Source organism: Cloeon dipterum, chromosome 4 (genome assembly GCF_949628265.1).
Source record: "Cloeon dipterum chromosome 4, ieCloDipt1.1, whole genome shotgun sequence".
In the NCBI taxonomy this organism is placed as follows: Eukaryota; Metazoa; Arthropoda; class Insecta; order Ephemeroptera; family Baetidae; genus Cloeon; species Cloeon dipterum.
In genome coordinates this window covers 22,993,896-23,021,593 of record NC_088789.1, presented here as the reverse complement: position 1 = coordinate 23,021,593, position 27,698 = coordinate 22,993,896, and the positions used below count along the sequence as shown (strand labels likewise).

The 27,698-nt window shown below is 39.2% G+C and overlaps 6 protein-coding genes across 7 annotated transcripts; 4 read left to right on the top strand and 2 right to left on the bottom strand.

Moving 5' to 3' along the window:
* Positions 1 to 90: 90 nt before the first annotated feature.
* On the top strand, positions 91 to 4,146 carry cass (cassowary). The gene is made up of 9 exons (XM_065487398.1): positions 91 to 308; positions 407 to 568; positions 622 to 787; positions 997 to 1,157; positions 1,214 to 1,411; positions 1,510 to 1,710; positions 2,251 to 2,420; positions 2,509 to 2,867; positions 3,701 to 4,146. Exons 1-9 carry the CDS (start codon positions 234 to 236, stop codon positions 3,775 to 3,777), a joined length of 1,569 nt encoding a protein of 522 aa, XP_065343470.1. The 5' UTR covers positions 91 to 233; the 3' UTR covers positions 3,778 to 4,146.
* On the bottom strand, positions 4,069 to 5,357 carry MED7 (mediator complex subunit 7). The gene is made up of 4 exons (XM_065487405.1): positions 5,268 to 5,357; positions 5,017 to 5,215; positions 4,660 to 4,950; positions 4,069 to 4,598 (listed from the first exon to the last, which is right to left on the bottom strand). The coding sequence occupies exons 2-4, from the start codon at positions 5,209 to 5,211 to the stop codon at positions 4,419 to 4,421; spliced, it is 666 nt and encodes a 221-aa protein (XP_065343477.1). The 5' UTR covers positions 5,212 to 5,215; positions 5,268 to 5,357; the 3' UTR covers positions 4,069 to 4,418.
* Positions 5,358 to 5,399: 42 nt separating this feature from the next.
* Positions 5,400 to 7,070, top strand: Mat1 (CDK-activating kinase assembly factor). Of its 2 annotated transcripts, none has more exons than XM_065487404.1 (3): positions 5,400 to 5,549; positions 5,607 to 6,125; positions 6,476 to 7,070. In XM_065487404.1, the coding sequence occupies exons 2-3, from the start codon at positions 5,638 to 5,640 to the stop codon at positions 6,969 to 6,971; spliced, it is 984 nt and encodes a 327-aa protein (XP_065343476.1). In that variant the 5' UTR covers positions 5,400 to 5,549; positions 5,607 to 5,637; the 3' UTR covers positions 6,972 to 7,070. The 2 variants fall into 2 exon arrangements, with proteins under 2 accessions (XP_065343476.1, XP_065343475.1); XM_065487403.1 differs by having other exon boundaries at positions 5,414 to 5,533.
* Positions 7,071 to 7,651: 581 nt separating this feature from the next.
* On the bottom strand, positions 7,652 to 10,841 carry Prp19 (pre-mRNA processing factor 19). The gene is made up of 9 exons (XM_065487400.1): positions 10,714 to 10,841; positions 10,337 to 10,486; positions 10,139 to 10,280; positions 9,948 to 10,086; positions 9,700 to 9,894; positions 9,116 to 9,301; positions 8,860 to 9,060; positions 8,090 to 8,436; positions 7,652 to 7,877 (listed from the first exon to the last, which is right to left on the bottom strand). Exons 1-9 carry the CDS (start codon positions 10,730 to 10,732, stop codon positions 7,736 to 7,738), a joined length of 1,521 nt encoding a protein of 506 aa, XP_065343472.1. The 5' UTR covers positions 10,733 to 10,841; the 3' UTR covers positions 7,652 to 7,735.
* A 628-nt stretch (positions 10,842 to 11,469) lies between these two features.
* On the top strand, positions 11,470 to 14,981 carry LOC135941721 (cyclin-dependent kinase 9-like). Its single transcript, XM_065487402.1, has 7 exons — positions 11,470 to 11,773; positions 11,831 to 11,915; positions 12,526 to 12,616; positions 12,673 to 12,839; positions 13,052 to 13,170; positions 13,227 to 13,365; positions 14,107 to 14,981. The coding sequence occupies exons 1-7, from the start codon at positions 11,565 to 11,567 to the stop codon at positions 14,539 to 14,541; spliced, it is 1,245 nt and encodes a 414-aa protein (XP_065343474.1). The 5' UTR covers positions 11,470 to 11,564; the 3' UTR covers positions 14,542 to 14,981.
* Positions 14,982 to 17,467: 2,486 nt separating this feature from the next.
* On the top strand, positions 17,468 to 23,889 carry LOC135941720 (cyclin-dependent kinase 9-like). Its single transcript, XM_065487401.1, has 8 exons — positions 17,468 to 17,893; positions 19,615 to 19,896; positions 19,954 to 20,038; positions 20,712 to 20,802; positions 20,859 to 21,025; positions 21,237 to 21,355; positions 21,412 to 21,550; positions 22,868 to 23,889. The coding sequence occupies exons 2-8, from the start codon at positions 19,685 to 19,687 to the stop codon at positions 23,300 to 23,302; spliced, it is 1,248 nt and encodes a 415-aa protein (XP_065343473.1). The 5' UTR covers positions 17,468 to 17,893; positions 19,615 to 19,684; the 3' UTR covers positions 23,303 to 23,889.
* Positions 23,890 to 27,698: the final 3,809 nt, after the last annotated feature.

Genomic DNA, 27,698 nt, shown 5'->3' with positions numbered 1-27,698 from the left:
CTGAACGCAACCATGCATGTGAATTGCGTCAACGTGACATCTATCGTCAAGCTGGATCACTAAACATATTTACAGCCCGTGTGGCGTGTTTAGTGTTTACGTTGCCTTCCATCGCAGAACAACACGGTTTTTGGGAGGACATCGTCGTTAGTTTCATTTCAACAGAATTCGAAAACACGGCTGATTCTTCACTCATTCCAGTCATTGAAAGCGCATTTAAACAATCTCAAAAGATGTCGCAGAGCAACATCGATAAGATTTACGAAATCTACGCCGTTCTGTCAGGTGCGGGAGACAAAATATCCGAGGTATGTACTTTCAAGCGTGTTTTTGTTTACGGCACCGGTGAATGTCCCCCACGTAGGTTACGTATTTCGCACATGTTCATTTAAATTCATTTTCGTAGCACGAGGCCGAATACCTCTTGCTTTTGGAGGCAGTCAAGGGATCCGACAAGGAAAAACGGCTTGCGGCGCAGTTCATCGCAAAGTTTTTCAAAAGCTTTCCGTCCCTTCTAGAGAAGTCCATCGAGAGCCAGTTTGATCTCTGTGAGGATGAAGATTCAATGGTACTGTTTTTCTTATTTTTGAGCAGAGCAATAATTTTCATACACGTTTCTAGATAAGGAAATATGCAGTGAGGGATCTGCCCAACTACTGCAAGGACAACAAAGAGTACACAAGGAAGGTTGCAGACATTTTGACCCAGCTGCTGCAGATTGATGATCCTTCAGAGCTATCCGTCGTGCAGAGCTCGCTGAATGCTCTGTTTAAGATCGACGCCAAAGGTGTGCAAATTATTAGTTGCTGAATTCTCTAGGGTGTCATTTTCTACTTTTTTAAGTTGTTGATTGAAAATTTTTAAATTTGTTGCTTTTGAATTGTTACAATTGTATTTTTAAATACTGGGTCAAGAGTAATTACCATAAAAATTCTTCCCTTAAATATTATTCTCCACTTTACCTCTTCAAAAACTAATATGACTGTATTTTTCTAGGCACTTTTGGCGGCATTTTCAACCAAATCCTTGCTGGAGAAGAGATTGTTCGCGAGAGAAGCATCAAATTCCTCGCAACTCGGTATAAAACCCTGGGTCCAAATTTAATAACCAAAGAAGTGGAGGAATACGTCATAGCTGAAGTCAAGAAGGTTTTGCAGGTGAGCACAATAAATTGACTAATTCATGATCAAAATTTAATACAAATTCGTTGTAGGACGTGACTGCTGATGAGTTCAAACTGCTGATGGACGTTTTGAGCGAGACCCGCCTGGGAAAAACCGTGTCCGGACACCATGAGTTGGTTGATCTGGTCGTGGAGCAGGCAGAGCTTGACCAGCCGTTCGGGGCCACTGAGCCTGAAAACGTTCTCCGACTGATTGCCTGCACGCAACATGCACTCCCTTACTTCTCTGTAAGCATTATTTTTTTTGTATTTTGCAGAAGAAATATGAATCAGACTTTCCTCCTTGTTTAAAAGTTGTAATTTAATTAATTTTTATGCACTTCCAGTCTCAAGTGGAGCCAACCAAGTTTGTGACTTTCATGTGCGAGGACGTGCTGCCTGTTTTGGCGTCGGTGCCAAAAACCCTGCAGACTCCTGACTCTGACGCTCACCTGGAGCTTCTCAAGTTGACAGCAGAGCTGTGCAAGCACTGCTCCAGCGTGGAGTCGCCCGAGAGCAAACTCAACCACGTATTCACCCTCTTGCTGGTTAGTGTGTAACGGGAATCATCCGTGGATATCTTTAAAAAAATCTTATGCTAAAGACGCAAGTACAAAAGAATGGTTTTGACCAATTTAAATCAAATAATCAGCATTTATTAGTGTTAGAAATTTTAAAAGAACGTTAAATTTTATTGGGATTTGGCAGATATTTTTTAAATATGATGCTCTGGATTTTTCTGTTCAAGAACTTCTGAACAAATACCAAATTTAATGGCATTGATCCAATAATTCAAAAGCTATTACTTGCCATTTTTTGAAAACTTTTTGAGGTGTTTTTTATAATTTTTTGCTATTTATCTTTCCATAGTAGCCCCAGAGTATACATTTCTTTGAGGTTTCGTTTTCAAAACGTTCCACTTTGAAACTGGAATATAACAATAATTTCTAATTTGGCAAAGTTTCTCCCTATCAGATCTCAAGTTCTAATCTTAAGAATTGCAAAAACTGCACAGCGTTAGACTAGTCTCAATCTTTCTTTGTATGAACTGAATGATATAAGATGCGCCTCTTTTTTATTTAATTTAGGAGTACATGCCGCTGCCAGCTGAAGGCGATGCTGAGAAACTGGCCACTGAGGACCCACTCCTGGAATTCTCCTATGTGGAGTGTCTACTCTACATTCTGCACCGTTTCGGAAAGCACCACCCAGACTTTTTAGCCAACAACCCGGAAAGGATGAAGGATTTCCGCATTAGGTAGGTGGTTTTCTAATCAAGTCTCATAACTTTCTCTCTGCCGATCCAAACTTTATATACTAATAATAATATTTCAATTCTATCGAAGGCTTCAGTACTTTGCCCGCGCCACTCAAGGCTACATGAAGAAGCTGAAGGAGATGCTGAACGGCAAAACACAAAGCCAATTGAAGGACGACGATAACCTGATCAAGACGGTGGCGCTGAAGACGACGACCAACATTCTGGCGCTGATCAAGGATCTTTTCCACACTCCTCCCATCTACAAGAGCAGTATTGTCCTGTCGTGGACTGCCGTGTCGCAGAAAAAGGATGACGGTGGCCTCAAGAGACACGCCCCCATCACCTTCGAGGGCAACGGCGCCAAGATGGCGAGGAAAAGCGACGACCAGGCCCGTTACCAGCCACCCAGTGGAAAGTACAGCGAGCGCATCTCCTCTTACAGTGGTTAGTGTAATGATGTTTTAATTTGGAATTCTACAAAACGGTAACATTCAACAAACACCCAAATTTTCATTGCCGAATTTATTGTTGCCCTTTTCTTGCAACAAGGAAATTCGCGTTTGTTGCGCAATTTTACCGGGATCAGGAGGAAACTTACATTGCTTTTTTTAGAAATTTAAAACGTTACTAAAAACCATCAAGATTTATAAAAGTGCTGTACATTGGGTTTTTTATCTAGAAGGTAATCTTCTTAATTTAAAGACTTTGAAATTGTTGAATTGAATGGCTCTAAGCTCTGGATAATTATAGCGTATGAAGGCAGAAGCACTCGAGTTTTTCACAATTAATTTAAACGTTCTCGAACTGTAAACTATTTAACAATAATTTAAATTTTGTAAACTCTGCTCAGGTTTGTAATAATTTGTAAGTCACGACCTCAACCTGAGCAAAGGCTATACTGAAAATTCTGGTGAAATTGTGATCTGGAATAGCATTTTTTTTAAATTTTAAATCAACAAAACAGCAGATTTTTTACTTAAAACCGAAAACTTTTATTTTCGCTGGGTCTAAATTGAAAAATAGTTTCGTGCGCAAGAAATTCGCTAAAATCGACTGGAAAAACCAGTGGTGAATAAACCCGAGTTGTAAGAAGTTGAGGTATCAGGTTTTTCAATTAAATAAATATGTACCTTTAAAATTAACTGACAAACAACTTGAAATTTAACTGTCGTCACCAAAAGTGCCGTAATTATAATCATTATGATTTTATTTTTCTGATATTTTTATCCAGGACTTTAGTCTCAGCGCACTCATCATCTCTTGTGTATCTGTTTTAGCTCCTCGTGGCGGATACAGAGGCGGCAGACGGGGTAACTTCCGCGGCAGAAACCGCACCTGGCGCAACACTTACTAAGAAGTGTTCAACCACCTGGACTGCAAGAGCTAAGATTTTAAGAAAATCAACAGTTAGTTTAGAGCCAATCAGTGAAGCACTGTCGTAACATTAATTATATTATACAATGTAAACTTTCTTACTTGAGCGTGTAATTAGTTAATGCAAGAAGTGTTTTGTTCAGAGTTATGAATGCTGTCTCACAAATTCATTAAATAAAGTGTGCGTGCATTCTGAAAGGTTAGCAAGATAATAAATAATATATTAAATTGTGTTTTTACAGGTGTGGTTATGAATGTACAAACGTCAGAATTTGTGTGATTGACGTTGACTGCACGTTTATTTACTGCGATGAATCAGAGTAGAATAAATTGGAATAAAACAAGTACACTTGATTGGAGTTTGAAATTTTAAGCGCTCACTCAAAGCAAAAAAATCATTTTTTTCATGTGGATTTGATACATTATTTATTTTACTGCATTGCTGAGATACGGAAATTTAACTGCATTGTATTTTAAATTAATGAAGTTAAAGAAATATTCAAAAATAAATATTTCATGGTTTGTCTTCATCTTACAAATTTCTTTAATTTTTTAATGTTTATTACTGTATTTTAGCTTTCATTTAAAACAAAGTCTGTCCTTCACGAAACACTACAGAATTCACATTGCATCCACTATGTCACACATCATTCTGTCCAGTGGGCTGCAAGCCTCGTTTTTCGAATCGTCACCACTTGTGACGTCCATATTTTCCATTTCATCGATGGGCACGAGTAACTTTGAGTCCAAATCCTCATTTTCAGGCAACATTTGCAGAGCTTGGTCCAGAATTTCCATGACCTAAGGGCACAATTATTCAATTAAATTTAAAAACCAAGAAATATGACTGTTTGCATTTTACCTTTTCCAAGTGCTTCTGAAATCTGTCAGCTGTTTCGATCCGCTGCCTTTTCTGCAATTCCATCATCACCCTCAGGGTTTCCCTGGCCTGGTGCGGTCGGAATTCGTTCAGCAAGTGGTGGATGTGGATGAAGAGTAGGCTGAGGTCGTCGACCTTCTCCGCCCGCCTCGGCGACTCAGGACACTGCACCAGAAGGTCGAGCAGGTCCAAGAAATTTACCAGGAGCGAGTGGTTCAGCTTCCTAAGCTCTCGTCTCCTGTCACAGTTTTGAGGGTACAATCGGCGAATGCCCTGAAAATTAATGGGTTTTATTAGGGTTAAACATATATTGGTGAAAAACTTGAATCTAAGACAAACCTGGCTCTCCAAAGGTCTGATAATCGAGTCGTCCATTTGGTACGTCGTGCCGAACATCGCGTAGGAATCAGCCACAGGATTCGGCGGTCTCAAAACGCGTCCTCGCCGGATATTTTCATCGGTGTGGAGGCTGTAGTAATTCGTCGGTGGCAATGGGAACGCCGAACTTACGTTGGTGGGCTCAGCGTTCGCCATTTTCCTGCAAATCAATTTAATATTATGTGTGTTTTGAGTGGTTTAAATTGACTCACAAAACTTGGCTGGAGCGGCTGGAGCTTTCTGTTCAATTCTACGCAATTTTAGGAAAATATTCACAATGCAACAGAAATGACTACAAATAGCAAAGTAGGCGTAACTTGACAAGCCATGTCACGCCCCCTTACCGCCGAACAGTTTTGCTATTTTCGCTGACAATCTGACAATGAGCTTGTAAAGATCAGGCTTGTAGTGAAGCATGGCGCAGTGATGATGTTTTGCTGGAAAAATTTTAAAATTACGTACCACACAAGCATCATCGGTATATTTTTATTTTGGTATATTTTAAATGAATAATTGCGGCAATTTTATGACTTCTGATTTTTCCACGACAGATTAAATTTCTCTTTCAATCGACGATTCATCATGGACGAGCAGGCTTGCCCTCGATGCAAAACGACGAAGTACCGCAACCCATCCCTGAAGTTGATGGTCAATGTGTGCGGACATGCCCTGTGCGACAGCTGCGTGGACCTGCTGTTCTTGAAGGGCTCAGGGTCGTGCCCAGACTGCGGCGTGCCGTTGCGGCGCAGCAACTTCAGGGTGCAGATCTTCGAGGACCCTTTCGTGGAAAAAGAGATGGACATCAGGCGGCGCGTGATGAGGGACTACAACCTCAAAGAGGAGGACTTTGCGAACCTGCAGGACTACAATAATTACTTGGAGGAGGTGGAGAGGATCGTGTACAACCTGACAAACAACATCGAAATCGTCAGCACCAACCAGAGCATCGACAGGTTCAAGCGTGAGAACAAGGACCTGATCGCCAAGAACCGCATCAGGTCCGGCCGCGAGGAGATCATCCTGGAGGAGCTGTTAGAAGAGGAGAAGATACTGGTGGAGAGCCGCAAGAGGTGATTTTTTTATGGATTTGGCTTCAATTGTTTGTTAGCTGGATCAAAAAATATTTTTTCTGAGCTTATAAATTCGGGATCATCAATTGAGCGCGAATTCTATTTTTCAAAATTTTTTGTGTAACGGTCTAATTTCGTTTTAAACTGCCAAAACTGTCTTCAGACATATAAAACCATTTTAATGTGCCAAAAGATCAGCAGGAAAAATGCAATTATTTTAGATTTTTATGCATTTTTCCGATTTTTACTTTTGATGGAATTAATCGGTTTTCATGGTCTTTGCGGTAAAGCCCATATGTGCAACTATATATTTAAATTAAAGAGATAAAATAATTGAAATTGAATTTTAGGGCCATCGCACATGAAGAGATGCTGGAGAAAAAGAAGAAAATGCGTTCAAAAGAGGCGCTGATCGACGAGCTCATGTTTTCCGAGCAGAGCGCAGCCAGCATCGTCGAGACGTTCAAGAAGCGCAAACTGGAGGAGCAGGAGGAGATGGAGCGGCATCGAGAGCCATCGCCGCCGCCCCTGGTGGCCGCCACGCAGTTCTCCACGGGCATCAAGTTCAGCCAGCGCATTCCCAAGGACGGTTTCCTGCCAGTGCCTAAGGAAGACGACACACCGCTCTTCAAGTACGAACCGCTTGTGTTGACGAGGAATGGACCATCAGCGCCCACTTGGGAGGAGGTCACGGAGAAGAAGTACATCAACCACGTCAGGGAGTCCTCAGTGGTGGAGAGGGCCGGCGGCTACCTGCCGCAGCTCGCGTGTCTCAGGGCGCTTGAGGAGGCCTTTGATGGACTTAGAACTGTGGCTGTTGCCAGATGGACAGGCCAAGTTGCGTGAAACTCTGTTTTAATTGTTTTGTGTCGCCTCACTAAGTTAGGAAAAAACTAGAAATATATTTTGAAAAGAATTAAAACATAAGAGAATGTCGCTCAGGAATATTATGTTTTATTCTGATTTTCGGAAAATTCCTACTAATATATTCGCTGGTTTTCCTTAATACATCACCTTTCTGGAATGCCTGTGTTTTATTTTGCGATAAGGTGAACATGGATGAAGCTCTAGGGGATAAAAAAATTCATACCATGCAATATAATCAAATTTCAAACTCGTTTCTACTAGATTCACAATTATATAAGTTATTTCATTTGAAATTAATTAAAATATTGACCTTTCCTGGACGCAAAAATTGCCTACCAATCAATTTGTCTCGTTGAAGTGTTTAAAAACCAAAATTCTGCTAGTATGAGAATGAACTCTTTTTGTCAATCAATTTTGGAAATTGAGCCACTTTCTTAAAACCACCATAAATAGCTAAAATTGTTAATTCTAAAAAATGTCCACTACTGAACATAGTTCACATCATAGTAACAGGCTTATAAATTCAATAATTTTACACAAAAACGTCAAATTATGAGTTCCCTTGTTAGAAATTAATTATACTTTGAAATATTTCTTTCCTAAATGAACTGTTAGCTTTAAGAAAGGGTGTTTGGAAGACCGATTAACATGACAGCATCTTGTTTCCTTAATATTCTAATGTAGTTTATTTGTGGCTGGCGAAGAGACAAAATGGAACAGCAAAATGAAAAATTCGGAATTAATTACATTCCATACAATTTAAGTGTGCGGTCCATGGATGTGGAGGCGATATACTGCGCATTTGTGCCAAATCGCACGCCTGTCGCCATTGCTGTGTGATCATTGAACACTTTCAAATCTTGCCACTGCTTGCAGAGGTACACCCTGGAGAGAGGAGGTAAATTCATTAGTTGTCGTGAAAATCCAATTACCTGTTCTCTTAACCGTCAAGTTTATCAAATTACAATTTTTAACATGAATTCTTAGATAATTCAAAAAATAAATTACATTTCTAATAAAGTGGTAATGATCAATATAATTAGAAAATTTATTCAAAAAATAGTATATTATTTAAATATATTAAATGCAAAATTTACCTTATATCTGTTCCGGCGATGGCCAAATAAGTTCCACTTTGGTCGAAGCACAGATCCTTGATTTCATAGCCATCCTCCAGCTGGATTGTCTTGAAATTCTTCAGCTTGCGCAAATCCCAAAGCTTGACGCACGCGTCCTCAGCAGCCGTGGCAAGGTAATAGCCGTTTTCAGAGAACGAGATGGCCGTGATGGGGCCTGCGTGGCCAGAGAAGTTTGCCACATTTGACTGCTCTTTCACGTCCCAGATCTTCACCTGCGATGTTGTGGTGCCCGTGCCGAAAATCAGACCGTCAGGGTGGAACTGGGCTGTCGTCAATCCTGCGCCTTCTGAGCCGTCATCAGTCACCTAAAAGAGGATTAAAACAGTTACATAGTTCTCTTTTTACTATTTTAATTGAGATATCTCAAGGGAAAAGGTGGTTGCGTTAATTTTAATCGGGTTTAGTCTTATTTAAAATGCAGACTGTGACAATTATAAGGACTAAATATGGGTTTTAACTGTAAATGTGCATTTTTATTTCTAGATCTTGTCACAAAGCAAAGATTAATAAAAAAATTTTAAAGTTAAATAATTAAATTAATGGTAAAAATTACTTCAACACCTGATATAGCGCTTGAACCAATTAAAAGAGTTAACTTTCTTTAATCTGAGTTAGCTAAATTCAAGCTAATATTTTTTGTGTAAAATTTCGTATTTTTTTATTGTTTGTAAATTTATAAAACAAAATCCTATCAAAACCGCACATTTTAACTGTGGTAAGCAACAAACCTTTGTCAATAGTTGTCCAGAGCGAATGTCAGAGAAGGCCCAGTGCTGATCAATTGAGGTCGAAAGCACGTAGTCGCCAGTCGGGTGAAGCGATAGTCCAGTCACGGGACCGTCGTGGATGCGCAGGAGTTGGATTGTTTGAGACGTTGGCACGTTCCACACACGAATTGTCGTATCGGGAGAAGCAGTAAGAACCGTGTCCTGCAGCAAAATGGATTTAATTTCAAAATAATTTGTGTTTATTGGTGAAACAAACCTCATCAAAGTGATAGATGACTCTAGTGACCTTCTTGGTGTGTCCTTTGAGGATTGCAACCACCTGCTCAGTGTCCTTGTTGAAGACAGCGGCGCATTTGTCATTGCCGCCAGTGAGGATTTTAGCCGAGTCTCCGCTGTGGATGTCCAGGGCCAAGATGCCTGGCATGCTGGCGCTGTGAATACCCTGAAAGAAAATTAATAATCTTATTTTCTGTACATTTGGATTGACATTTGAAAAAATAATTGTTTAATAATTTAATAGGATAGTAGAAGTAATTTTCTTTACAAAGGAAACTTAAAGGTTTTGATGTTTCAGATTTCAAACTTTCCACGGACTAAAAAGGAAAAAGTTCAAATAGAGGACAGAAGCAAATTTATGATAATTTAAAAAAATGACCTAAATTTTAAAGATATTTAAAAAATAGTTTTATTAATATTTTAAAATAAGTTTAAAAACCACCTTCCAATAGGAAAAATTGATTTGTGGGTCGTTTTTTAAAACGTAAAATTTCCCTAAATTTGATGTTAAATAAAAAAATCTAAAGCATCAAGGCTCCTCATTTCAAGCACTAATAAGCTTACTGGATGAGAAGCCAGGGTCCTGAATGCCCTGATGTTTTCAGGCGTGGCCAGGTCTTCTGGAACAACCTTGCCGCGTCGCTTGCGGTCCTGCGTCAGAACCTGAGCCTTGTCCAGCAGCTTTTGAATGACCTCTGGCGTCATGCCCGCTTGCTCTTGCGGCTGTGCCGCTGCACCAGACGCTTCGGCGGCGTAAACCTGTGTAAACCCAACAGTAAATGACAAAATTTGTTAATTTTCTTGTAAATTACCTGTTGCTGCACTCCAACAGGGGCAGGAGCCATTCCTGTTTGGGGCTTCAGTGTTGCCAAAGCGTCTCTGGCGGCAGACACTTCCTTCGTGAGTCGGGCGATCACTCGGCACGCCGCATCGTGTTGATACAATGCGTGACTAAAATCGACTTTTACTCTACGAGCCTATCTAATTCAATGAAACAACGCACCTCAACTCCTGTCTTGCCGTCTGAAGCTGTTGTCTCAGTGTGAAGCTGTGCAGCATGACCGCGTCCCACTCGTCCTGCAGTGATTTCAGGATGGCCGGAATGCTTGTGGCCGACGGTGGTTTCGGCTTAACTACTTGTGTGGCTGAGAATTTGATCAACATAATTAATTTTATTACAGATAATTATTTAAATTCTTACATTTTATGTCGATGAGCATGTCCTCTGTGAGCTCCTTTCCATTGATTGGATCAATTCCATTTTCAATTATGTATTTTTCGATAAGCCGCCGCTCGAAAATGGACCCTGACACCGGCGAGACCACGGGATGTTCAGGCACCTCGTTGGAAACTGCAAAATTCCACATGTTTAGGTTTTAAGAGTTGTTTATCAAACCCAAACAAACAGAGCCGGCAAATTTCACTCCGTATTTTCTCGGTAATTTTGACGTTTGGGTAATTAAAACGTATGCAAAGCGGGAGATAACGAGTTGGTATTAAGATTTGGGAAAATTTTATTGAGAATAAGGCCAGGAATCAGCCGAAAAAAATGAAAAATTTATGTTAGAAAACACTCACTTGCACAGAAGAGCGCCATTTTCGCACACAATGTAGAAACTATCACGCTCCTTTTTCAATGTGACACTCGAGCGCTCTTTGTGCGCGGGAAAATTTAAAATCACACGTAAATTCCGTAAATTCTGTATTATCAAGCTTATAATATAAATTTTTCAGCTATGCGCAATTTTTTTCAGCTACGAAGAAAGGTAGAGGGAAAAATTTAATTGTTAGCAGTGCGGTTAAACTAATTAATGTTGATTAAGGGAGATTGGAACTAAATCCGCATTGGCGTGACTGGCGTTCATTCACAGTACTTTTCTGGTGGCTAGCCTGCCATCCAAAATCCATCTAACATTAAAGGTAAGGAGAGTAGAGTCTCTACTCTCCTTAATTAAAGGGCTAACAATCAAGAACATACATAATAATTGTAAGAACCCTTCGAACCCTTAAGAACTATCATTGTTTTGAAGAATTAATTTATCCAACATCCAATTTGTTACTTAAGTACTGTATTATCGAGTATTATTTCGACACACTTCGCCAGTTCATATGACGAGTATCCGTTGTAATACATAAGAGATACTTTTTTATCATCTTCAAGTTTGGGTGGAAAAACGGGAAAAACAAGTAAAGTTGCAGTGAAAAATGTATAAATAGATATTCCACTAATGAGATTCTGGTGAGAAGTATAGATCTAACCCGTCGTAAACAGTATATTTTCGACATGATTTTGCTGAGTCTTTGCACCTACGTCAACAATTTATGTATGTGTCTGTACACAGGACCACCTTTTCATACCTGAGCTCTAGAATCGCGTGGAGCAAGACTGGAAGACTGACGAAATTATAATAATATTTCAACATTTAGAAATGGCATCTACTGGTGCTAGTAGCAGTGGACGCCCGTCCGGCTCCTCCAGTTCCTCAGGCTCTTCCAGCAGCACTGACCCACTTATAGCGTCAGGATTGCTCTGTCAAATGAAGGACAGAGAAAAATACATAGAGACATTCAATTTCCCTTATTGTGATGACGTGGTGAAATACGAAAAGGTCGCCAAAATCGGACAGGGGACCTTTGGGTTAGTTGGGTAGTTTCTCAAATTCCACTGTAAATTTGAATTAATTTTCTCTTTCAGTGAGGTCTTTAAGGCAAGAGACAGGAAAAACATGAAGAAATTTGTGGCTCTAAAAAAGGTGCTGATGGAGAATGAGAAAGAAGGAGTAAGGAACTATTTTTGTGCAATTTTTATTTTTATTTTTGTGAATGTGGAATGGAAGACACACTTTTCGACCAACGCACACTTCACTCTAGGAAGGGTATTATGGGTATTATGATTCTTTCCCTCAGAACAACAGGTGTGAGTGATCGGAGAGCGTGAGTCCCCCTTTGTTTGGGGTGTGAGAGTACCTTGACATTTGGTGTTCCTTTAAGAGCAGCCCTTCAGATGTTTTTTTGATCGGAGTTAGCAAAGTGAACATGTAAACTACAGGCTGGAAAATTTTGGGTTTCAAATAAATTAATTTCAGCCAAACAGTGTTAGATAGAAAGCCATTTAGTGGTGATGAGTCCTTAATTTGCATGCACATAGCCTTTGTGTAAAATACTGGCAATAAAATACTCCCTGCATGGTGAAGATAAAATTGTGCATTGCACCACAAACAAATTGTTAATGATGAATCGATTTTTGCTTGATATTAATTTTCCTGCAATGAGGAATATTGAGTTATGCGGTTGAGCGCTGCACAATGTTACTGGCGGTAGGGCAAACGACGTTTTATTTTTGTATAAGTAGTACATATACTTCATGCTATCATCTTGTTATTCTTGCAGTTCCCAATCACGGCCTTGAGAGAGCTGAAAATCCTGCAACTCCTCAAGCATGAGAATGTTGTGAATCTCATCGAGATATGCCGCACAAGACGTACACATTTACTCTACACTCTTTTAAGTGTTTGTTGTCATTTGTTCCTCTTTCAGCATCTCAACACAACAAATACAAATCCACTTTCTACTTGGTTTTTGACTTTTGCGAGCATGACCTTGCTGGTCTTCTCTCAAATGTCAACGTCAAATTTAGCTTGGGCGAAATAAAAAAGGTGATGCAACAGTTGTTGAATGGACTTTATTACATCCACAGCAACAAGGTAAAAATAAAGGAGTTCCACACTTATTATTCATTATGGTAGCACTGAAATTGCGCATCGCATAACAAACACAAAACTTTAATTCTTGAATTGATTGTTGCCCTTTTCTTCAAAAATAGGAAAACGAGTTTGAGTGTTAAGCTATGCGCAGTTTTTCCTCTGCTGAACAAAAACAACAACAAAACAACAATAAAATATGATTCATTTTCCAGATACTTCACAGAGATATGAAGGCTGCAAATGTTCTTATAACCAAAAATGGCATTCTCAAATTGGCTGATTTTGGATTGGCTAGAGCGTTCAGTGTCTCTAAAACTGGGCAGCAAAACAGGTAATATTCCTAGCACTAGCAATAATTACTCTTGATCATGCCAATTTCCCTCCCAGATACACAAATCGTGTAGTGACCTTATGGTATCGCCCGCCTGAACTGCTTCTCGGAGACCGAAATTACGGTCCTCCTGTGGACCTGTGGGGAGCTGGATGCATAATGGCTGAAATGTGGACTAGGAGCCCCATAATGCAGGTAAGATAAACTACATGCAGTATGATAGGATATTATTTTGGTTCTTAATTCTTCATGTTTTTCTGGTATTAGATATGAGATATACTTTAGAGGTAACAAGGTTTAGCCTGAAAATAGTGCCCAGAATTGGTTGAAACATTCATAAAATGCCTGGAATGGCTGTAAAAGGAATAGTTGAATTGTGGAATGCATGAAATTTCTACGTTTAAGTTCAACTGATGGGGTTTATATACCAATGATGGATATTCACGGCCGAGAGAAGGAATAAATCCTGGAAATGTACGAGCTAAAGGTCACTTTTCTACTTCTTACTGCTAGCTGTTTGGCACCTGATAGAAATATTTCTGGTATGAAAAATTCAATTACCCTTGATCCTGAATGAGGCCAACTACTAACATTGAGACTTGAGGGCCAGAAAGTCTCCACTGCTACCGTTAAACTTAGAAACGGGATAAAATGCAATTAAAAAATCTTTCAAATCCAAACGCATTTTGCTCAAGAACATATTGATAAACAAAATTGATTTTGCAAACTCATCTAAATTAGGGCATTCCAATATTGCAACCTAATTTTGTTTTGGGCAGTAAAGCCTCAATGCAATTCCTCTAACTGCATTTTGGCATTCCATTTTTAGGCAAATCAAGTGTCACTATTAATATGGTGTATTTGTAACAAAAATTTGGTTAACAGTCAAATGTTCTTCTAACTTTGGTTCATTGTGTTCTGGTGTTCATTTCACAGGGGAATACTGAAATACAGCAGCTCACTCTCATCTGCCAGCTCTGTGGCTCCATCACAACTGATGTTTGGCCTGGCGTTGAGTCGCTAGAATTGTTTAACAAAGTCGAGTTGCCGCGTGGCCAAAAGCGCAAGGTCAAAGAACGCTTGAAGCCGTACGTGAAGGACCCTTACGCATGTGACCTACTGGACAGGCTGTTGATGCTGGACCCAAAGAAGCGAGCCGACAGCGACGCTGCTTTGAATCACGATTTCTTCTGGACAGATCCAATGCCAACTGACTTGTCTAAAATGCTAGCTCAGCACACACAGAGCATGTTTGAATATCTCGCGCCCCCTCGCAGACCAGGGCACATGCGGGCTGCCCATTCGCAGCAAATGGCTCAGGCAAAACCTTCAAGCACCCTCGATGGTGGCTTCCAAGATAGAGTATTTTGACTCTAATGCGGTTAAAATAACCTGAGTGCAAATTCCTTTGCCTTGAAAAGCATGGCGCAGAATCTACTCCTTTCTCAAACCAAATTAATTGATATCAAATTTTACCTTGCATTCCATTATTATTGATTGAATGTAACAATTCGTCCTGGTCCCGGCAAAATTGCGCAACGTTCAACAAACACCCAAATTTTCACTGTCGAATTGATTGTTGTCCTTTTCTTGCAACAAGGAAATTCGCGTTTGGTTGTTGAAAGTTACGCAATTTTGCCGGGACCAGGACGAATTTCTTTACTGAGCAAGGCAATAATTGAATGAGACTCATCTGAACCATTCCAATCATTGCTTGGGTTAGGAACACGGTGTGTGTCAGTTACTGATTCTGCTATGTTTCACTAAAATGTAGAGTTTTGAAAGGAGTTAAAGAGACCATGTAATTATTTGTGTTAAAAAAACTGGCCTTCGAACTAAAAAAAACAATTTTTATTTAACATATTTAAGCAACCCCTTTGATTACCATAGCAAGCTGATTTTTCCATAATGCATGCACGAGGATAACCCATAGCCTGCAGTATCTTAAGCTCCCAAAATAATAAAACAAACCATTGTCCATTTATAAATGCATTAATTCTCCAAGATAATATTGGTAAATATCTCAGGTTTCAAAAGCATTAAGTTAATTTATATGAAATTAAATTATGTCTTCTATGTGGTGGTCCCTTACATTAGAAGTCTGAGCGAGCCGAGCCACGCTCGAATTTTGAGCCAGCCGCAGCCGCCAGATTTGGCGAGCCGCGCCAGCCAGCCGGGTATTGCAAAAATGTCACCCTGAAGATTTCCATGTAACAATTACTTTGCAGAAAATTTCAGTTAGATCTATTTTTTTCATGAAATTCCATAAATATTATTTACGTTGAAAAAATGGAATTTTTCAAAGTTTGGTTTTTTTGCCACTCGAAATCTATAAGGTCCAAACCGTTAGAATTGAAAAAACTACCCACCGTAGAACTTATCTCGACCTTCCCTAACTAGCTGAAGGGTTTAAGGGTGCTTAGCTTGCATCCCTAAGTTTCTATACCATATACTTATACTCCCTTGACTTAAAAAGTTCTGTTTTTGGGACGAGGTGTTAATTTTGAAGAGTTTAGGTATAAAATTCCACAGAGGAAGCATGAAAAAATTTTATAATTAAAATTGAAGCAATGGGGATGAAAGGGGATGGTGGTAAGCACTCCCTAAACGCTTTGGCTGCTTAGTGGAGGTCGGGATGAGTCAATTGGTGAGTAGTTTTTTCAATTCTGATTGTTAGAACCCTAGATTTGGAGGTGCAAATAACTCAAAAAAAATTAAAATGCCATTTTTTATTTTTGTTGAGGAATTTCTAGAATACTATTAATAAAACCCCACTACAATTTTCAATTTGCTTCTTTTGCTGCGCGAGAATAGTAATTATTATTTTCATCCGAATAAGAGAAACCGAAAAAATTTTCGTTTATTAAAATTATCCTTTCCGGTTCTTTTCCGGTTAAAATATATCTGGTTCCATGTGAAAAACCACAAAAGGACCAGTTTTGTTCACCTGTCTTGAGATACGCTTTTGCTGACTGATAGGAAGCACAAATAAGTTAATTAATTCGGGAAACCTAATGAACTTCTTAAAGGTTAATTTTGGAAAAAAATTGGTGGAAAAAAATTAAGAAACGTGATTTTTTTAGCCGTTACTTGTATGGCACATACGGTCAGGAAATATTCCAGTGGCAGAGTGTAGAGTCCAGCTTTCAACTTAGGAGGCCGTTGATTTATAGTTGCCATCATATTTGCATCAATTCCATGTCCTTCAATTTCCAGTTTTCCCATAATATTTGAAGCTCTCAATTTAAAATCAACATTTTTTAATTTGAAGTTAATATTTTCAGTACTGTTAGATCAACATATTTACCTTATTAACTATTTCACTTCCGTAGCAGCACAGTAAATAAAAATATAAAAGTTGGGCCATGCAGCAAAATTACTTCTTGCCAAAATGTATTCTGGGGCTGCTTACAAAAAAAACATTTTAAAAAACCTATCATACAATTTATTGTGATGCTATAACCCTTTCAACAGAAACGCTAAAATAATTCAACGGGCTGGAATGCGCTCTTTTAACTGATCTTCAAGTTGACGAAAGTTAAATATTTATCAATAGATTACAATTTTTATCGTTGAATTTGAAGTGAAATTCTGCGAAAACGACTTACAATTATGTATTATTTGTTTTTAAATCTCTTCAACTTGTAATTATAAAATATCAAAGTAGTTCAATTTCGACGATTTTGCAAAATATCATGAAAGATATTTTAAACGGTGTGTCAATAATGTTTACACTTCATTTCGTTCATTACAAAGCCTCCTTCGCGGTCTATCCAACGGTGTGCGATTCAAAATATTTTTTATTCCATTTTAATCGCAAAAATGTTTGCAGGCGTGATTTTGATTTTGAAATCGAATCGTGAGGTAAATTATCCTCCTGAAGATATATAATCTCTCACAACTATAGTGAAAATGTTTACTCGTCTTTCTCGTTACATTTCATAAAACTGAAATGGTGTGCAGTATGCACCCCGTTTCATAATTAAAAAAACGCTTTTATTCAATTTTACTCGGCACATTTCGGAAAAATGAAAAGGGTTGCAGTGCACCCCGTTTTAGATTTTACTATAGGTATGAAGAAGCAGCACTTTAGTTGGGCCCTCTCCTTCTGTTCGCATCCTTTTATCGAAAACATATTGATTCCTGAGGATTGGGAGAAGCAAAAGAAAAAATATGTGTATAAATGTGTGAGCTGTTTCAATAGAGCTGCAGGGACTCAAGCCACCCATGTTGTTCAGGCGGATATTTTTGTGCTTGCAAGGTTGTAGATGCTCGAAGCAACATGTATTTCTAAAAATTTATTTATTGGTTGTATCTGAAAATAGTTGTTCGCAGAGTTACAGGTGTATAGCCAGTGGAATTTTTGTGAGGGCGGTAGGGATGACAACCAAAATACCCTTTTGTCCATTTTTGGTGTCTTGCAGAGCGGAACGGGAAGCAAAAGAAAAATGTTATTGCTTCAAAGGGAGGGGAAAAATGCGTTGTGAGCCGATCACTTTGGAAGTAACCCTCATCGCGTCAGTTTCGAAGTTTCGCTCTCCTTTGTCGCACGTGCACCTCGCTCAGCTCTCTCTCGCTCTATGCCTTTGTCAGGGACTTGATTGCCTGCAACACCGAGGCATCTCTCTTTTTGTATTTCCAAAAAAAGACGATTAGACCATTCGATAGTCGCCACGGCAATAACACGTGGGGTCACACGTTGTTTTGGAGATCATCAAATTTGGTATGTATGATACATTTATGTATATTTATATAAAACCATATCAGAGGAAGCCCAAATGCAGGCTCTCCGATCACTCGGGGGAGGGTGCATTTGGCTGCCAGTTTTACGCGTCAGCAAGTGGTCGGTGTCAGAAGTGAGCGCGACGCCCTAACCACCCCGCTTTTTGCCGGGCGGGCGATCTGTATAAATATATTGCTGTGGCAGCGGATTTTGCCAGTATCTGCGCGTGGCAGCGAGCGTTAAAGCCCGGCAACGAAAATGCCAGGGCGTGAAATACCATGCAATATCTGAATTTCGTTGCCTAACACGTTTTCGCGCGAAATCGTTTTTGTTCGGAATGACCGACGTCCTGACGAAATTTTAAACATCATTACAAACATAGGAAGCCATCTTTTGGGTGATTAGAATAACCAGAACAATATTAATACAGCCTACTAGTAACTCATGCCCAGGCGCGCATGATGTTACTTTTGCAACTCGAAATCTGCGGGTTCTAAAGATCAGAATAGCGAAAATTACCCACCGTTGGACTCGTCTCGATCTCCCCTGACCAGCTAAAGGGTTTAGGGGTGCTTACCCTCCACCCCTAAGTTGCTATACGTCAACCCCCTTAAAAAAAGAAAAACATTTTAAACCTCTCGGATTTTGTATTTAATGTGCTTTTTTAAAATATTTGGTCTGTTTCGGTTTGAAAGAAGGGATGGGGTGTTAGTTTAGAAGGAGTTTTAGACAATTTCAAATTTATTTTTAAGGCCAGAGGATGCATGCAAAAAAATTTATTATCGATAAATAGTAGCAATATAATGGGGATGAAGGGTGATGGGGGGTAAGCACCCTTAAGCTGGTCAGGGGAGGTCGAGACAAGTCTAACGGTGGATAGTTTTTAAGATTCTGATGGTTAGAACCCGAGATTTGGAGATGCAAAGAAAACAAAAAGTCGAAAAATCTCATATGACTGTGTATTAGGTTGACCCCGAAATTTAATAAATACAACGAATGAAATAATAAATATCCATAAAAATATATTAAACTTTACATAAAAATTAAGTAGCATGTCTGTAAAACATTATTATCTCGTGGAAACAGAGTAAGTGGCAACGATAAATAATGGCCCCGATATTGCCTTGTTCCAGCAAGTGAATCTTGCAGATAAGGCATATTTTTTGATGATCGGTAAAGCATATGAAAATAACCGGATGATAGTGCAGATTGATACAAAATATCGACCAATTTTCATTCTATCTGTTGCTGTGTTGTGGTAAATCGGCTTTTTGATGCTCCTGAAAAAATTGGAAACATGCAGATGATACTGCGGTATTTCACGCCCTGGCATTTTCGTTGCCAGGCTTTTACCGCTCGCTGTCACGCGCAGATATGTACCGGCAAAATCCGCTGCCACAACGATATGTACTTGGAAGATGGAAAGAAAGTAGATAATATAATAGATAATTTGGCCGATTTTTGGATGACATTATGTATGCAATGAACATATGTACCCATGTATTCAATCGAAATATTCGGCGTCGAAACAGCTTAGATCGGCCGCCGAATAGGGAGGCGAACCGCGAGAATATATTGTATTACATAAGTATGTACAATATGGCAAGATGTGTAACCCGACAGAAACTACTATTTTTTCATTATGATTGTTTATGCCTCGGTATGCTACTATAACGTCAACCGTCAAACATTTATGTTTTTATGTATACATCTGTACACAGGAACCCCTCTTACACCCTCACAGCTGAGCTTGAGAATCGCGAAGGAGAAATAATATTTCAACTTTGAGAAATGGCTTCTACTAGTGCCAGCACCAGCAGTGGACGCCCGTCCGGCTCCTCCAGTTCCAATAGCTCTTCCAGTAGCGATGACCCACTCATAGCGTCAGGATTGCTCTGTCAAATGAAGGACAAAGAAAAATACATGGAGAACTGCAATTTCCCATATTGTCAGGACGTGGTGAAATACGAAAAGGTCGCCAAAATCGGACAGGGGACCTTTGGGTTAGTTGAGTGGTTTCTCAAATACCATTGTAAATTTGAATTAATTTTCTCTTTCAGTGAAGTCTTTAAGGCAAGAGACAGGAAAAACCCGCTGAAATTTGTGGCTTTAAAAAAGGTGCTGATGGAGAATGAGAAAGAAGGAGTAAGGAACTATTTTTGTGCCATTTTTATTTTGAATTGGATCATTTTTGTGAATGTGGAATGGAAGACACACTTTTCGACCAACGCACACTTCTCTCTGGGAAGGGTATTATGATTCTTTCCCATCAGAGCAACAAGTGTGAGTGATCGGAAAGCGTGAGTCCTCTTGTGTGGGGTGTAGAGAGTACCTTGACATTTGGTGTTCCTTTAAGAGCAGCCCTTGGATGGTTTTTTTATCTAAGTTAGCAAAGTGAACATGTTAAATACGGGCTTGAAAATTTTGGGTTTCAAATAATAAATTAATTTCAGCATCAGAGTGTATAGATAGAAAGCCTTTTAGTGGTGATCAGTCCTTAATTTCGTCCTGGTCCTGGTAAAATTGCGCAACGTTCAACAAACACTCAAATTTTCACTGTCAAATAGATTGTTCACCTTTTCTTGCAACAAGGAAATTCACGTTTGCATGCACTTAGCCTTGGTGTAAAATTCTGGCGATACCCCCTGGTGGAGATCAAATTGTGCATTGCACCACAAACTAATTGTTAATGATGAATCGATTGATGCTTGATCTTTTCCTGCAATGAAGAAAATTGAGTTAAGGTGTTGTGCGATGCGCAATTTTACAGGCGATTGAATTTGTGGTACTTCATGCTATCATCTTGTTATTCTTGCAGTACCCAATCACGGCCTTGAGAGAGCTGAAAATCCTGCAAAATCTCAAGCACGAGAATGTTGTGGATCTCATCGAGGTATGCCGCACAAAACGTACGTATTTACTCAACACTCTTTCAAGTATTTGTTGTCATTTGTTCCTCTTTCAGCATCTCGAGAAAACAAATACATCCCTAATTTCTACTATGTTTTTGAGTTTTGTGAGCATGACCTTGCTGGTCTTCTCTCAAATGTCAACGTCAAATTTAGCATGGGCGAAATAAAAATGGTGATGCAACAGTTGTTGAATGGCCTTTATTACATCCACAGCAACAAGGTAAAAATCAGAAAGTTCCCCTCTTTGTATCCATTTTGGAAGTACAGAAATTGCGCATCGCTTAACAAACACCAAAACTTATTGTTGAATTGATTGTTGCCCTTTTCCTCAACAAGGAAAACGAGTATGTTGAGCCATGCGCGCAATTTTTCCTCTACTGACAATGAGGAATTCTTAACAAAACAAAACTGAAATATGATTCATTTTTCAGGTACTGCATAGAGATTTAAAGACTGCCAATATACTTATGACCAAAAAAGGCATTCTCAAATTGGCCGATTTTGGATTGTCTAGAGCGTTCACTGTCTCTACAAGTGGGCAGCAGAACAGGTAATATTCCTTGCACTAGCAATAATTACTCTTAACAAAGCTAATTTCCCTCCCAGATACACAAATCGTGTGGTGACCTTATGGTATCGCCCGCCTGAACTGCTGCTTGGCGAGCGAAATTACGGACCTCCTGTGGACCTATGGGGAGCTGGATGCATAATGGCTGAAATGTGGACTAGGAGCCCCATAATGCAGGTAAGATAAACTACATGCAGTATGATAGGATATTATTATTCTTTGGATCTTCATGTTTTTTCTGAAACATTTATAAAATACCTGGAATGGCTGTAAAAGGAATAGTGTAGTCGTAGAGTTCCTGAAATTTGAACGGTTAATATTAAAATGCCCAAATTTTGAGCATTTATGGTAGAAAGTTCAACTGATGGGGTTTATATACCAGTGATGGATGTTCACGGCCGAGAGAAGGAATAAATCCCGGAGGGCCTTGACTTGGGGCCCATAAGGCTGGAAGGTTTTCGTTCATTTTTGGGATCTTTTTGCATAACCAAGACTTCAAATTTGGGCAATTTTTTACCGTTTTTAAATAGTCTCCTGTGGTTTATTCAAGGCCTCAGTTTGGTTACTTATAATGCCTCTGAGCTAGATCAATGTACGAGCTAAAAGGCACGTTTCTACTTCTTACTGCTAGCTGTTTTGGCACCTGATAGAAATATTTCAGGAATAACAAAATCACATTACCCTTGATCCTGAATGAGGCCAACTACTAACATTGAGACTTTAGGGCCAGAAAGTCTCCACTGCTACAATTAAATTTAGAAGCGAGATTAAATGCAATAAACAATTAGACCAGCCCGTTGGCTCGCATTGTTAAGGCACTCTCAGGAGTGTCAAAGCAATGTGAGGTATTTGAGCAGTTCGGAGATCTAAAACTGGCTACCCAATGTCAGAGATGGCAAAAAGTGGTTAGTTTAGTGACTCGAATTGCTCAAATTGCTCGACGGGCTGGGAGGCGCACCGGCGCCGACTCGCTACTTGCTGGTTTGCACCTTTCCAGCATGCGTGATTTGGCTTCACGGGACAAATGTCTAGCGTTTCAATGCAGTCCTCGGTGCAGAGGCAAGTGGCCCTTCAGTGGGCTGGGTCCCTGTGCGGCCTGGTGCGCCCATGTTATCCGTTCGCGGTGTTATTGGGACCCGGGTTTCAGCATTCGTGCTAGTGCAGTGCGCGCCCTTCCCGGTCCTCGGACGGACAAGGATAAAAAGAGCAAAAAAAAAAACAAATCTTTTAAATCGAAACGCATTTTGTTCAAGAACATATTGATAAATAAAATTGATTTTGCAAACTCATCTGAATTAGGGCATTCCAATATTGCAACCTAATTTTGTTTTGGGCAGTAAAGCCTCAATGCAATTCCTCTAACTGCATTTTGGCATTCCATTTTTAGGCAAATCAAGTGTCACTATTAATATGGTGTATTTGTAACAAAAATTTGGTTAACAGTCAAATGTTCTTCTAACTTTGGTTCATTGTGTTCTGGTGTTCATTTCACAGGGGAGTACTGAAATACATCAGCTCACTCTCATCTGCCAGCTCTGTGGCTCCATCACAACTGATGTTTGGCCTGACGTTGAGTCGCTAGAATCGTTTAAGAAAGTCGTGTTGCCGCCTGGCCAAAAGCGCAAGGTCAAAGAACGCCTGAAGCCGTACCTGAAGGACCCTTACGCATGTGACCTACTGGACAAGCTGTTGATGCTGGACCCAGAAAAGCGAGTTGACAGCAATGTTGCTTTGAATCACGATTTCTTCTGGACAGAGCCATTTCCAACTGACTTGTCTAGCATGCTAGCTCAGCACACACATAGCATGTTTGAATATCTCGCGCCACCTCGCAGACCAGGGATCATGCGGCCTGCCCCTTCACAGCAAAGGGCCCAGGCAAAACCTTCAAGCACCCTCGATGGCGGCTTCCAAGATAGAGTATTTTGACTCTAATGCGGTTAAAATAACCCGAGTGCGAGATTCTAAAGCAAATAATTCCTTGGCCTTCAAAAGCATGGCGCAGAGTCAACTCCTTTCTCAAACCAAATTAATTGATATCAAATTTGGCCTTGCATTCCATTATTTTTGGATTAATGTAACAATTTCTTTACTGAGCAAGGCAATCCTACTCCAACCGCAGGTGGCAACAAGCCATGTGAACTAAATAAATTTGCAAATAAACCCCTTTTCTCTGCATTTGGGGTCTTATCAAAATGACAAACGTGATAAAATCACACGCGTGACATCAAGTGTTAAACCAGCAAGCAGGGATTAAGACTACTTTCACATTTTCCCAGATCTGAATGTGCTTAAGTTGGCAATGTAAAGTGAGTCAGTAGGCATTCTGCCCCTGAACATTATGAGCTAACAGCATAATTAATCATGAATTGAGACTCATCCAAACCATTCCAATCATTGCTTGGGTTAGGAACACGGTGTGTGTCAGTTACTGATCCTGCTATGTTTCACTAAAATTTAGAGTTTTGAAAAGAATTAAAGATACCATGTAATTATTTGTCTTAAAAAACTGGCCTTCAAACTAAAAAAAAAACAATTTTTATTTAACATTTAAGCAACCCCTTTGATTACCATAGCAAGCTGATTTTTCCATAATGCATGCAAAAGGATAACCCATAGCCTGCAGTATCTTAAGCTCCCAAAATAATAAAACAGAAACCATTGTCCATTTATAAATGCATTAATGCTGCAAGATAATAATGGTAAAGATCTAAGGTTTCAAAATAGAGCGTATTCCAAGACAAGAAACCGTAACCGGAAACCGGAATCTTGTCCTGTTCCGGTTTTTCAAACGGAACCGGAAATATTTCATCCGGAACAGGACCGGACAGGATTTTTATTGATCAAAAAATTTTCCGGGTTTTTTCATTTTCTAATAATAAATAATAAAAATAATTATGGCCCAAAGCAAAAAAGAAGGCTAAAAATTTCTTAATTTGCAGAGTGTTGTTAATTTTAATTTTCGTGAAATTCCACTTCAAATATTTTAAATAAACATGTAACTTTTCTATTTTTTGGTTCTTTGCGCCTCCAAATCTTTGGTTCTAACCATCAGAATTTCAACAACTAACCATCGTTAGACTCATCTTGGCCTCCACTAACTAGCCAAAGTGTTAAGGGGGTGCTTTTTTACATCCCCTTTCAACCCCATCTCTCCAATTTTGATATCAAAAATTTTACCATGTTACCTCTATGATTAAAAATATTTCTAAACTATCCAAAATTGAATCTACATAACCACCCCATCCCTTCTCTCAAACTAAAAAATAAAAATATTTTAAAATTATGTGCAAATCAATTCAAATTTCCAGATTTTTAAAATGTTTTACTCTTTTCGAGGGGGATGAAGTAAAGCAACTAAGGGGTGATGGGTAAGTGCCTCTAAACCCATATGCTGGTCAGGGTAGGTCTAGAAAAGTCCGGCGGCGAGTATAGTTTTTACAATTGTGATAGTCAGAACCCGAGTTTTCGAGTTGCAAAAATAGCGACTTAGGAAAAATTTCTTTTTTTAGGTGAAGTGGAATTCTTTAAATATAAACCAGTCTCTATGAAATTTTCTGCTAAGTTCAGACTTGTAAAGGGACCACTTTTTTACCTTTTCTAATTTTCCAAAGCATATATTAAAAAATAGTTCAATTTTTTATATATTTGTAATTTTAAACTTTTACTCTTGTTTTAAAACTTATTGGAATTATATTCGTTGATGCGTAATTGCTTATTTATCTAATTCTCCTCTATAAACTAAACGGGAAAAAAGACATTCACAAACTAAAATTATCCATACAAAATATTCATATTCCGGAAAAAATGCGTAACATACGCAAAATTGAAGAAAAATGCGGGTTTTAACGAACTCCGATCCGAAGACCGAAATTGAAAACCGGAATCCGGTCCTTTTCCGGTTTTTCACACGGAACCGGAAATATTTTAACCGGAACAGGACCGGACAGGATCTTCTCTGAGTTAGCTTAAACAAGAACCGGAAACAACCGGAATAACTTTTTACCGGAACTGGAAAGACAAGATGCGAAAATCTGTTCTTGAATACGCTCTATTTCAAAAGCATTAAGTTAATTTACATGAAATTCCATTATGTCATTCTATGTGGTGGTCCCTTACATTAGAGATCTGAGCTAGCCTAGCCGCGCCGCCGTGTTTGCTCGAATTTTCAGCCAGCCGCAGCCGCCAGATTTGGCGAGCCGCGCCAGCCAGCCGGGTATTGTTTTCAAAACCGCGACTACCATTGCAAAAATGCGACCTTGAAGATTTCCATGTTCCAATTACTTTTTTCAGGAATTTCCGGAAGATCGATTTTTTTGTGCAAGAAATTCCATATTATTTTAAAATGAAAAAATTGAATTTTTAAATTTTGCTATTTTTGCAACTTGAAATTTATAAGGTCCGAACCATTAGAATTGAAAAAACTACCCACTGTAGAACTTATCTCGACCTTCCCTAACTAGCTGAAGGGTTTAAGGGTGCTTAGCTTGCATCTCTAATTGTAAGTTTCTATACAGTATACTTAAACTCCCTCGACTAAGTAAAACTTTTTCTACCCTCTAAATTTTTATATTAATTTGCATTTCATTTGTAAAAAGATCTGTTTTTGGGACGAGGTGTTAATTTAGAAGAGTTTTAGGTTTTAGGTATATAATATTTTTAAGCCCGCAGAGGAAGTATGAAAAAATTGTAGCAATGGGGTTGAAAGGGGATGGGGAAAGCACTCCCTAAACGCTTTGGCTGCTTAGTGGAGGTCAGGGTGAGTCTATTGGTGAGTAGTTTTTTCAATTCTGATTGTTAGAACCCGATATTTGGAGGAGCAAATAACTCTTAAAAATTGAAAAATGCGGTTTTCTATTTTTGTTGAGGAATTTCTAGAATACTATTAATAAAACCCAACTACAATTTTCAATTTGCTTCTTTGGCTTCGCGAGAATAGTAATTTTATTATTATTTTTATCTGAATAATAAAAAATACATTTTTCGTTCATTAAAATTATCCTGTCCTGTTCTTTTCTAGTTAAATTATTTCTGGTTCCATGTAAAAAAACACAAAGGGACCGGATTCCAGTATCCAGTTTTGTTTCCCAGTCTTGAGATACGCTTTTGCTTGAAAGAGGTTCCCATGCCATATTCAATTTTGAGTGTAACGCATCCTATATGGCATGAAGAAGCAGCAATTTAGTTGAGCTCTCTCCTTCTGTTCGCATCCTTTGAGCCAAAACAAATTGTCTTCTGAGGGTCGGGAGAGGCAAAAGAAAAAAAAAATACCTGAATATATGTGTGAGCTGTTTCAATAGAGCGGCGGGGGCTAAAGTAAAATGTATGGGGCACAGTTGCCCTGCTGATCCGTAATAAACCAAAATTTGAATCTAAAGCCACCCATGTTGTTCTGGCGGATATTTTTGTCCTTGTTTTGCTCCAACCTCGCACGAAAACCTTCGCAACAATGCTTGTGCAGGTGCTGGGGCTTGCTTCTAACACACAGCCTTGCAAGATTTTAGGCATTCGATGCACCATAAATACTATAGGTATTTCTAAAATTTAAAAATTGGTTCTATATTATCTGAAAATAATTGTTCGCAGACTCGCAGATGTATAGCCAGTGGCATATTTGAGAGGGCGGAAGGGATGACAAACAAAAACACCCTTTGGTCCATTGATGGTCTCTTGCAGAGCGCAACAGAATGCAAAAGAAAATATTTTTGCTTCAAATGGTTTCTGGGAGAGGGAAAGAGGGATATTATATTATGAGCTGATCTCTTTGGAAGTAGCCAGTTTCGAAGTTTCGCTCTCCTTTGTCGCACATGCACCTCTCAGCTCTCTCTCGCTCTATGCCTCTGTCAGGGACTTGATTGCCTGCAAAACCAACGCATCTCTCAGGGTTTTCCATTCTATTCTCGCCCTGGTTTTAACACGTGGAGTCACACGTTGTTTTTTGTCAGCAAATTTGGTATGTATGATACATTTATCTTTATATATTTATATTTCGAGTTCCTGTTTGTCGTATCTCGTCCTCTTTGTTCGCGTCTTGCTTTCTCAATGAAGTTATCATTTTTTCTGTCGGTTATCCGCTTATATACATATGTATACATACATAAATCTTTTGCTCAAGAATTGACAAAGAAATCGTTAAGTTGTGACACTACTTGGAGATGGAAAGACAGTAGATATTATAAATATATTATGGAAAAGTTTTCACCACCCCTACTTTTACATGGAATTCTCATAACTGGCGAGATGTGTAACGCGGCAGAAACTGTAACTTTACCATAACAGATTTTTTGGCCAATTTTTGGATGACGTGTGTGTATGATAATAATGA

Excerpts from the sequence above, each read along its gene's own strand:
- LOC135941721 (XM_065487402.1), top strand. The coding sequence starts at position 11,565 with ATGGCATCTACTGGTGCTAGTAGCAGTGGACGCCCGTCCGGCTCCTCC. Across the intron at positions 13,171-13,226 it reads AAAACTGGGCAGCAAAACAG|ATACACAAATCGTGTAGTGA; the intron begins GTAATATTCCTA and ends TTTCCCTCCCAG. Across the intron at positions 13,366-14,106 it reads CTAGGAGCCCCATAATGCAG|GGGAATACTGAAATACAGCA; the intron begins GTAAGATAAACT and ends TTCATTTCACAG.
- LOC135941720 (XM_065487401.1), top strand. The coding sequence starts at position 19,685 with ATGGCTTCTACTAGTGCCAGCACCAGCAGTGGACGCCCGTCCGGCTCC. Across the intron at positions 20,039-20,711 it reads TGGAGAATGAGAAAGAAGGA|TACCCAATCACGGCCTTGAG; the intron begins GTAAGGAACTAT and ends TTATTCTTGCAG. Across the intron at positions 20,803-20,858 it reads CGAGGTATGCCGCACAAAAC|CATCTCGAGAAAACAAATAC; the intron begins GTACGTATTTAC and ends TTCCTCTTTCAG.
- cass (XM_065487398.1), top strand. The coding sequence starts at position 234 with ATGTCGCAGAGCAACATCGATAAGATTTACGAAATCTACGCCGTTCTG. Across the intron at positions 2,421-2,508 it reads ATGAAGGATTTCCGCATTAG|GCTTCAGTACTTTGCCCGCG; the intron begins GTAGGTGGTTTT and ends ATTCTATCGAAG. Across the intron at positions 2,868-3,700 it reads GCGCATCTCCTCTTACAGTG|CTCCTCGTGGCGGATACAGA; the intron begins GTTAGTGTAATG and ends TATCTGTTTTAG.
- Prp19 (XM_065487400.1), bottom strand. Across the intron at positions 9,895-9,947 it reads CTGTTGGAGTGCAGCAACAG|GTTTACGCCGCCGAAGCGTC; the intron begins GTAATTTACAAG and ends GGGTTTACACAG. Across the intron at positions 8,437-8,859 it reads CTGGACAACTATTGACAAAG|GTGACTGATGACGGCTCAGA; the intron begins GTTTGTTGCTTA and ends ATCCTCTTTTAG.
- Mat1 (XM_065487404.1), top strand. The coding sequence starts at position 5,638 with ATGGACGAGCAGGCTTGCCCTCGATGCAAAACGACGAAGTACCGCAAC. Across the intron at positions 6,126-6,475 it reads CTGGTGGAGAGCCGCAAGAG|GGCCATCGCACATGAAGAGA; the intron begins GTGATTTTTTTA and ends ATTGAATTTTAG.
- MED7 (XM_065487405.1), bottom strand. The coding sequence starts at position 5,211 with ATGGCGAACGCTGAGCCCACCAACGTAAGTTCGGCGTTCCCATTGCCA. Across the intron at positions 4,951-5,016 it reads TCAGACCTTTGGAGAGCCAG|GGCATTCGCCGATTGTACCC; the intron begins GTTTGTCTTAGA and ends ATTAATTTTCAG. Across the intron at positions 4,599-4,659 it reads TTCAGAAGCACTTGGAAAAG|GTCATGGAAATTCTGGACCA; the intron begins GTAAAATGCAAA and ends TTGTGCCCTTAG.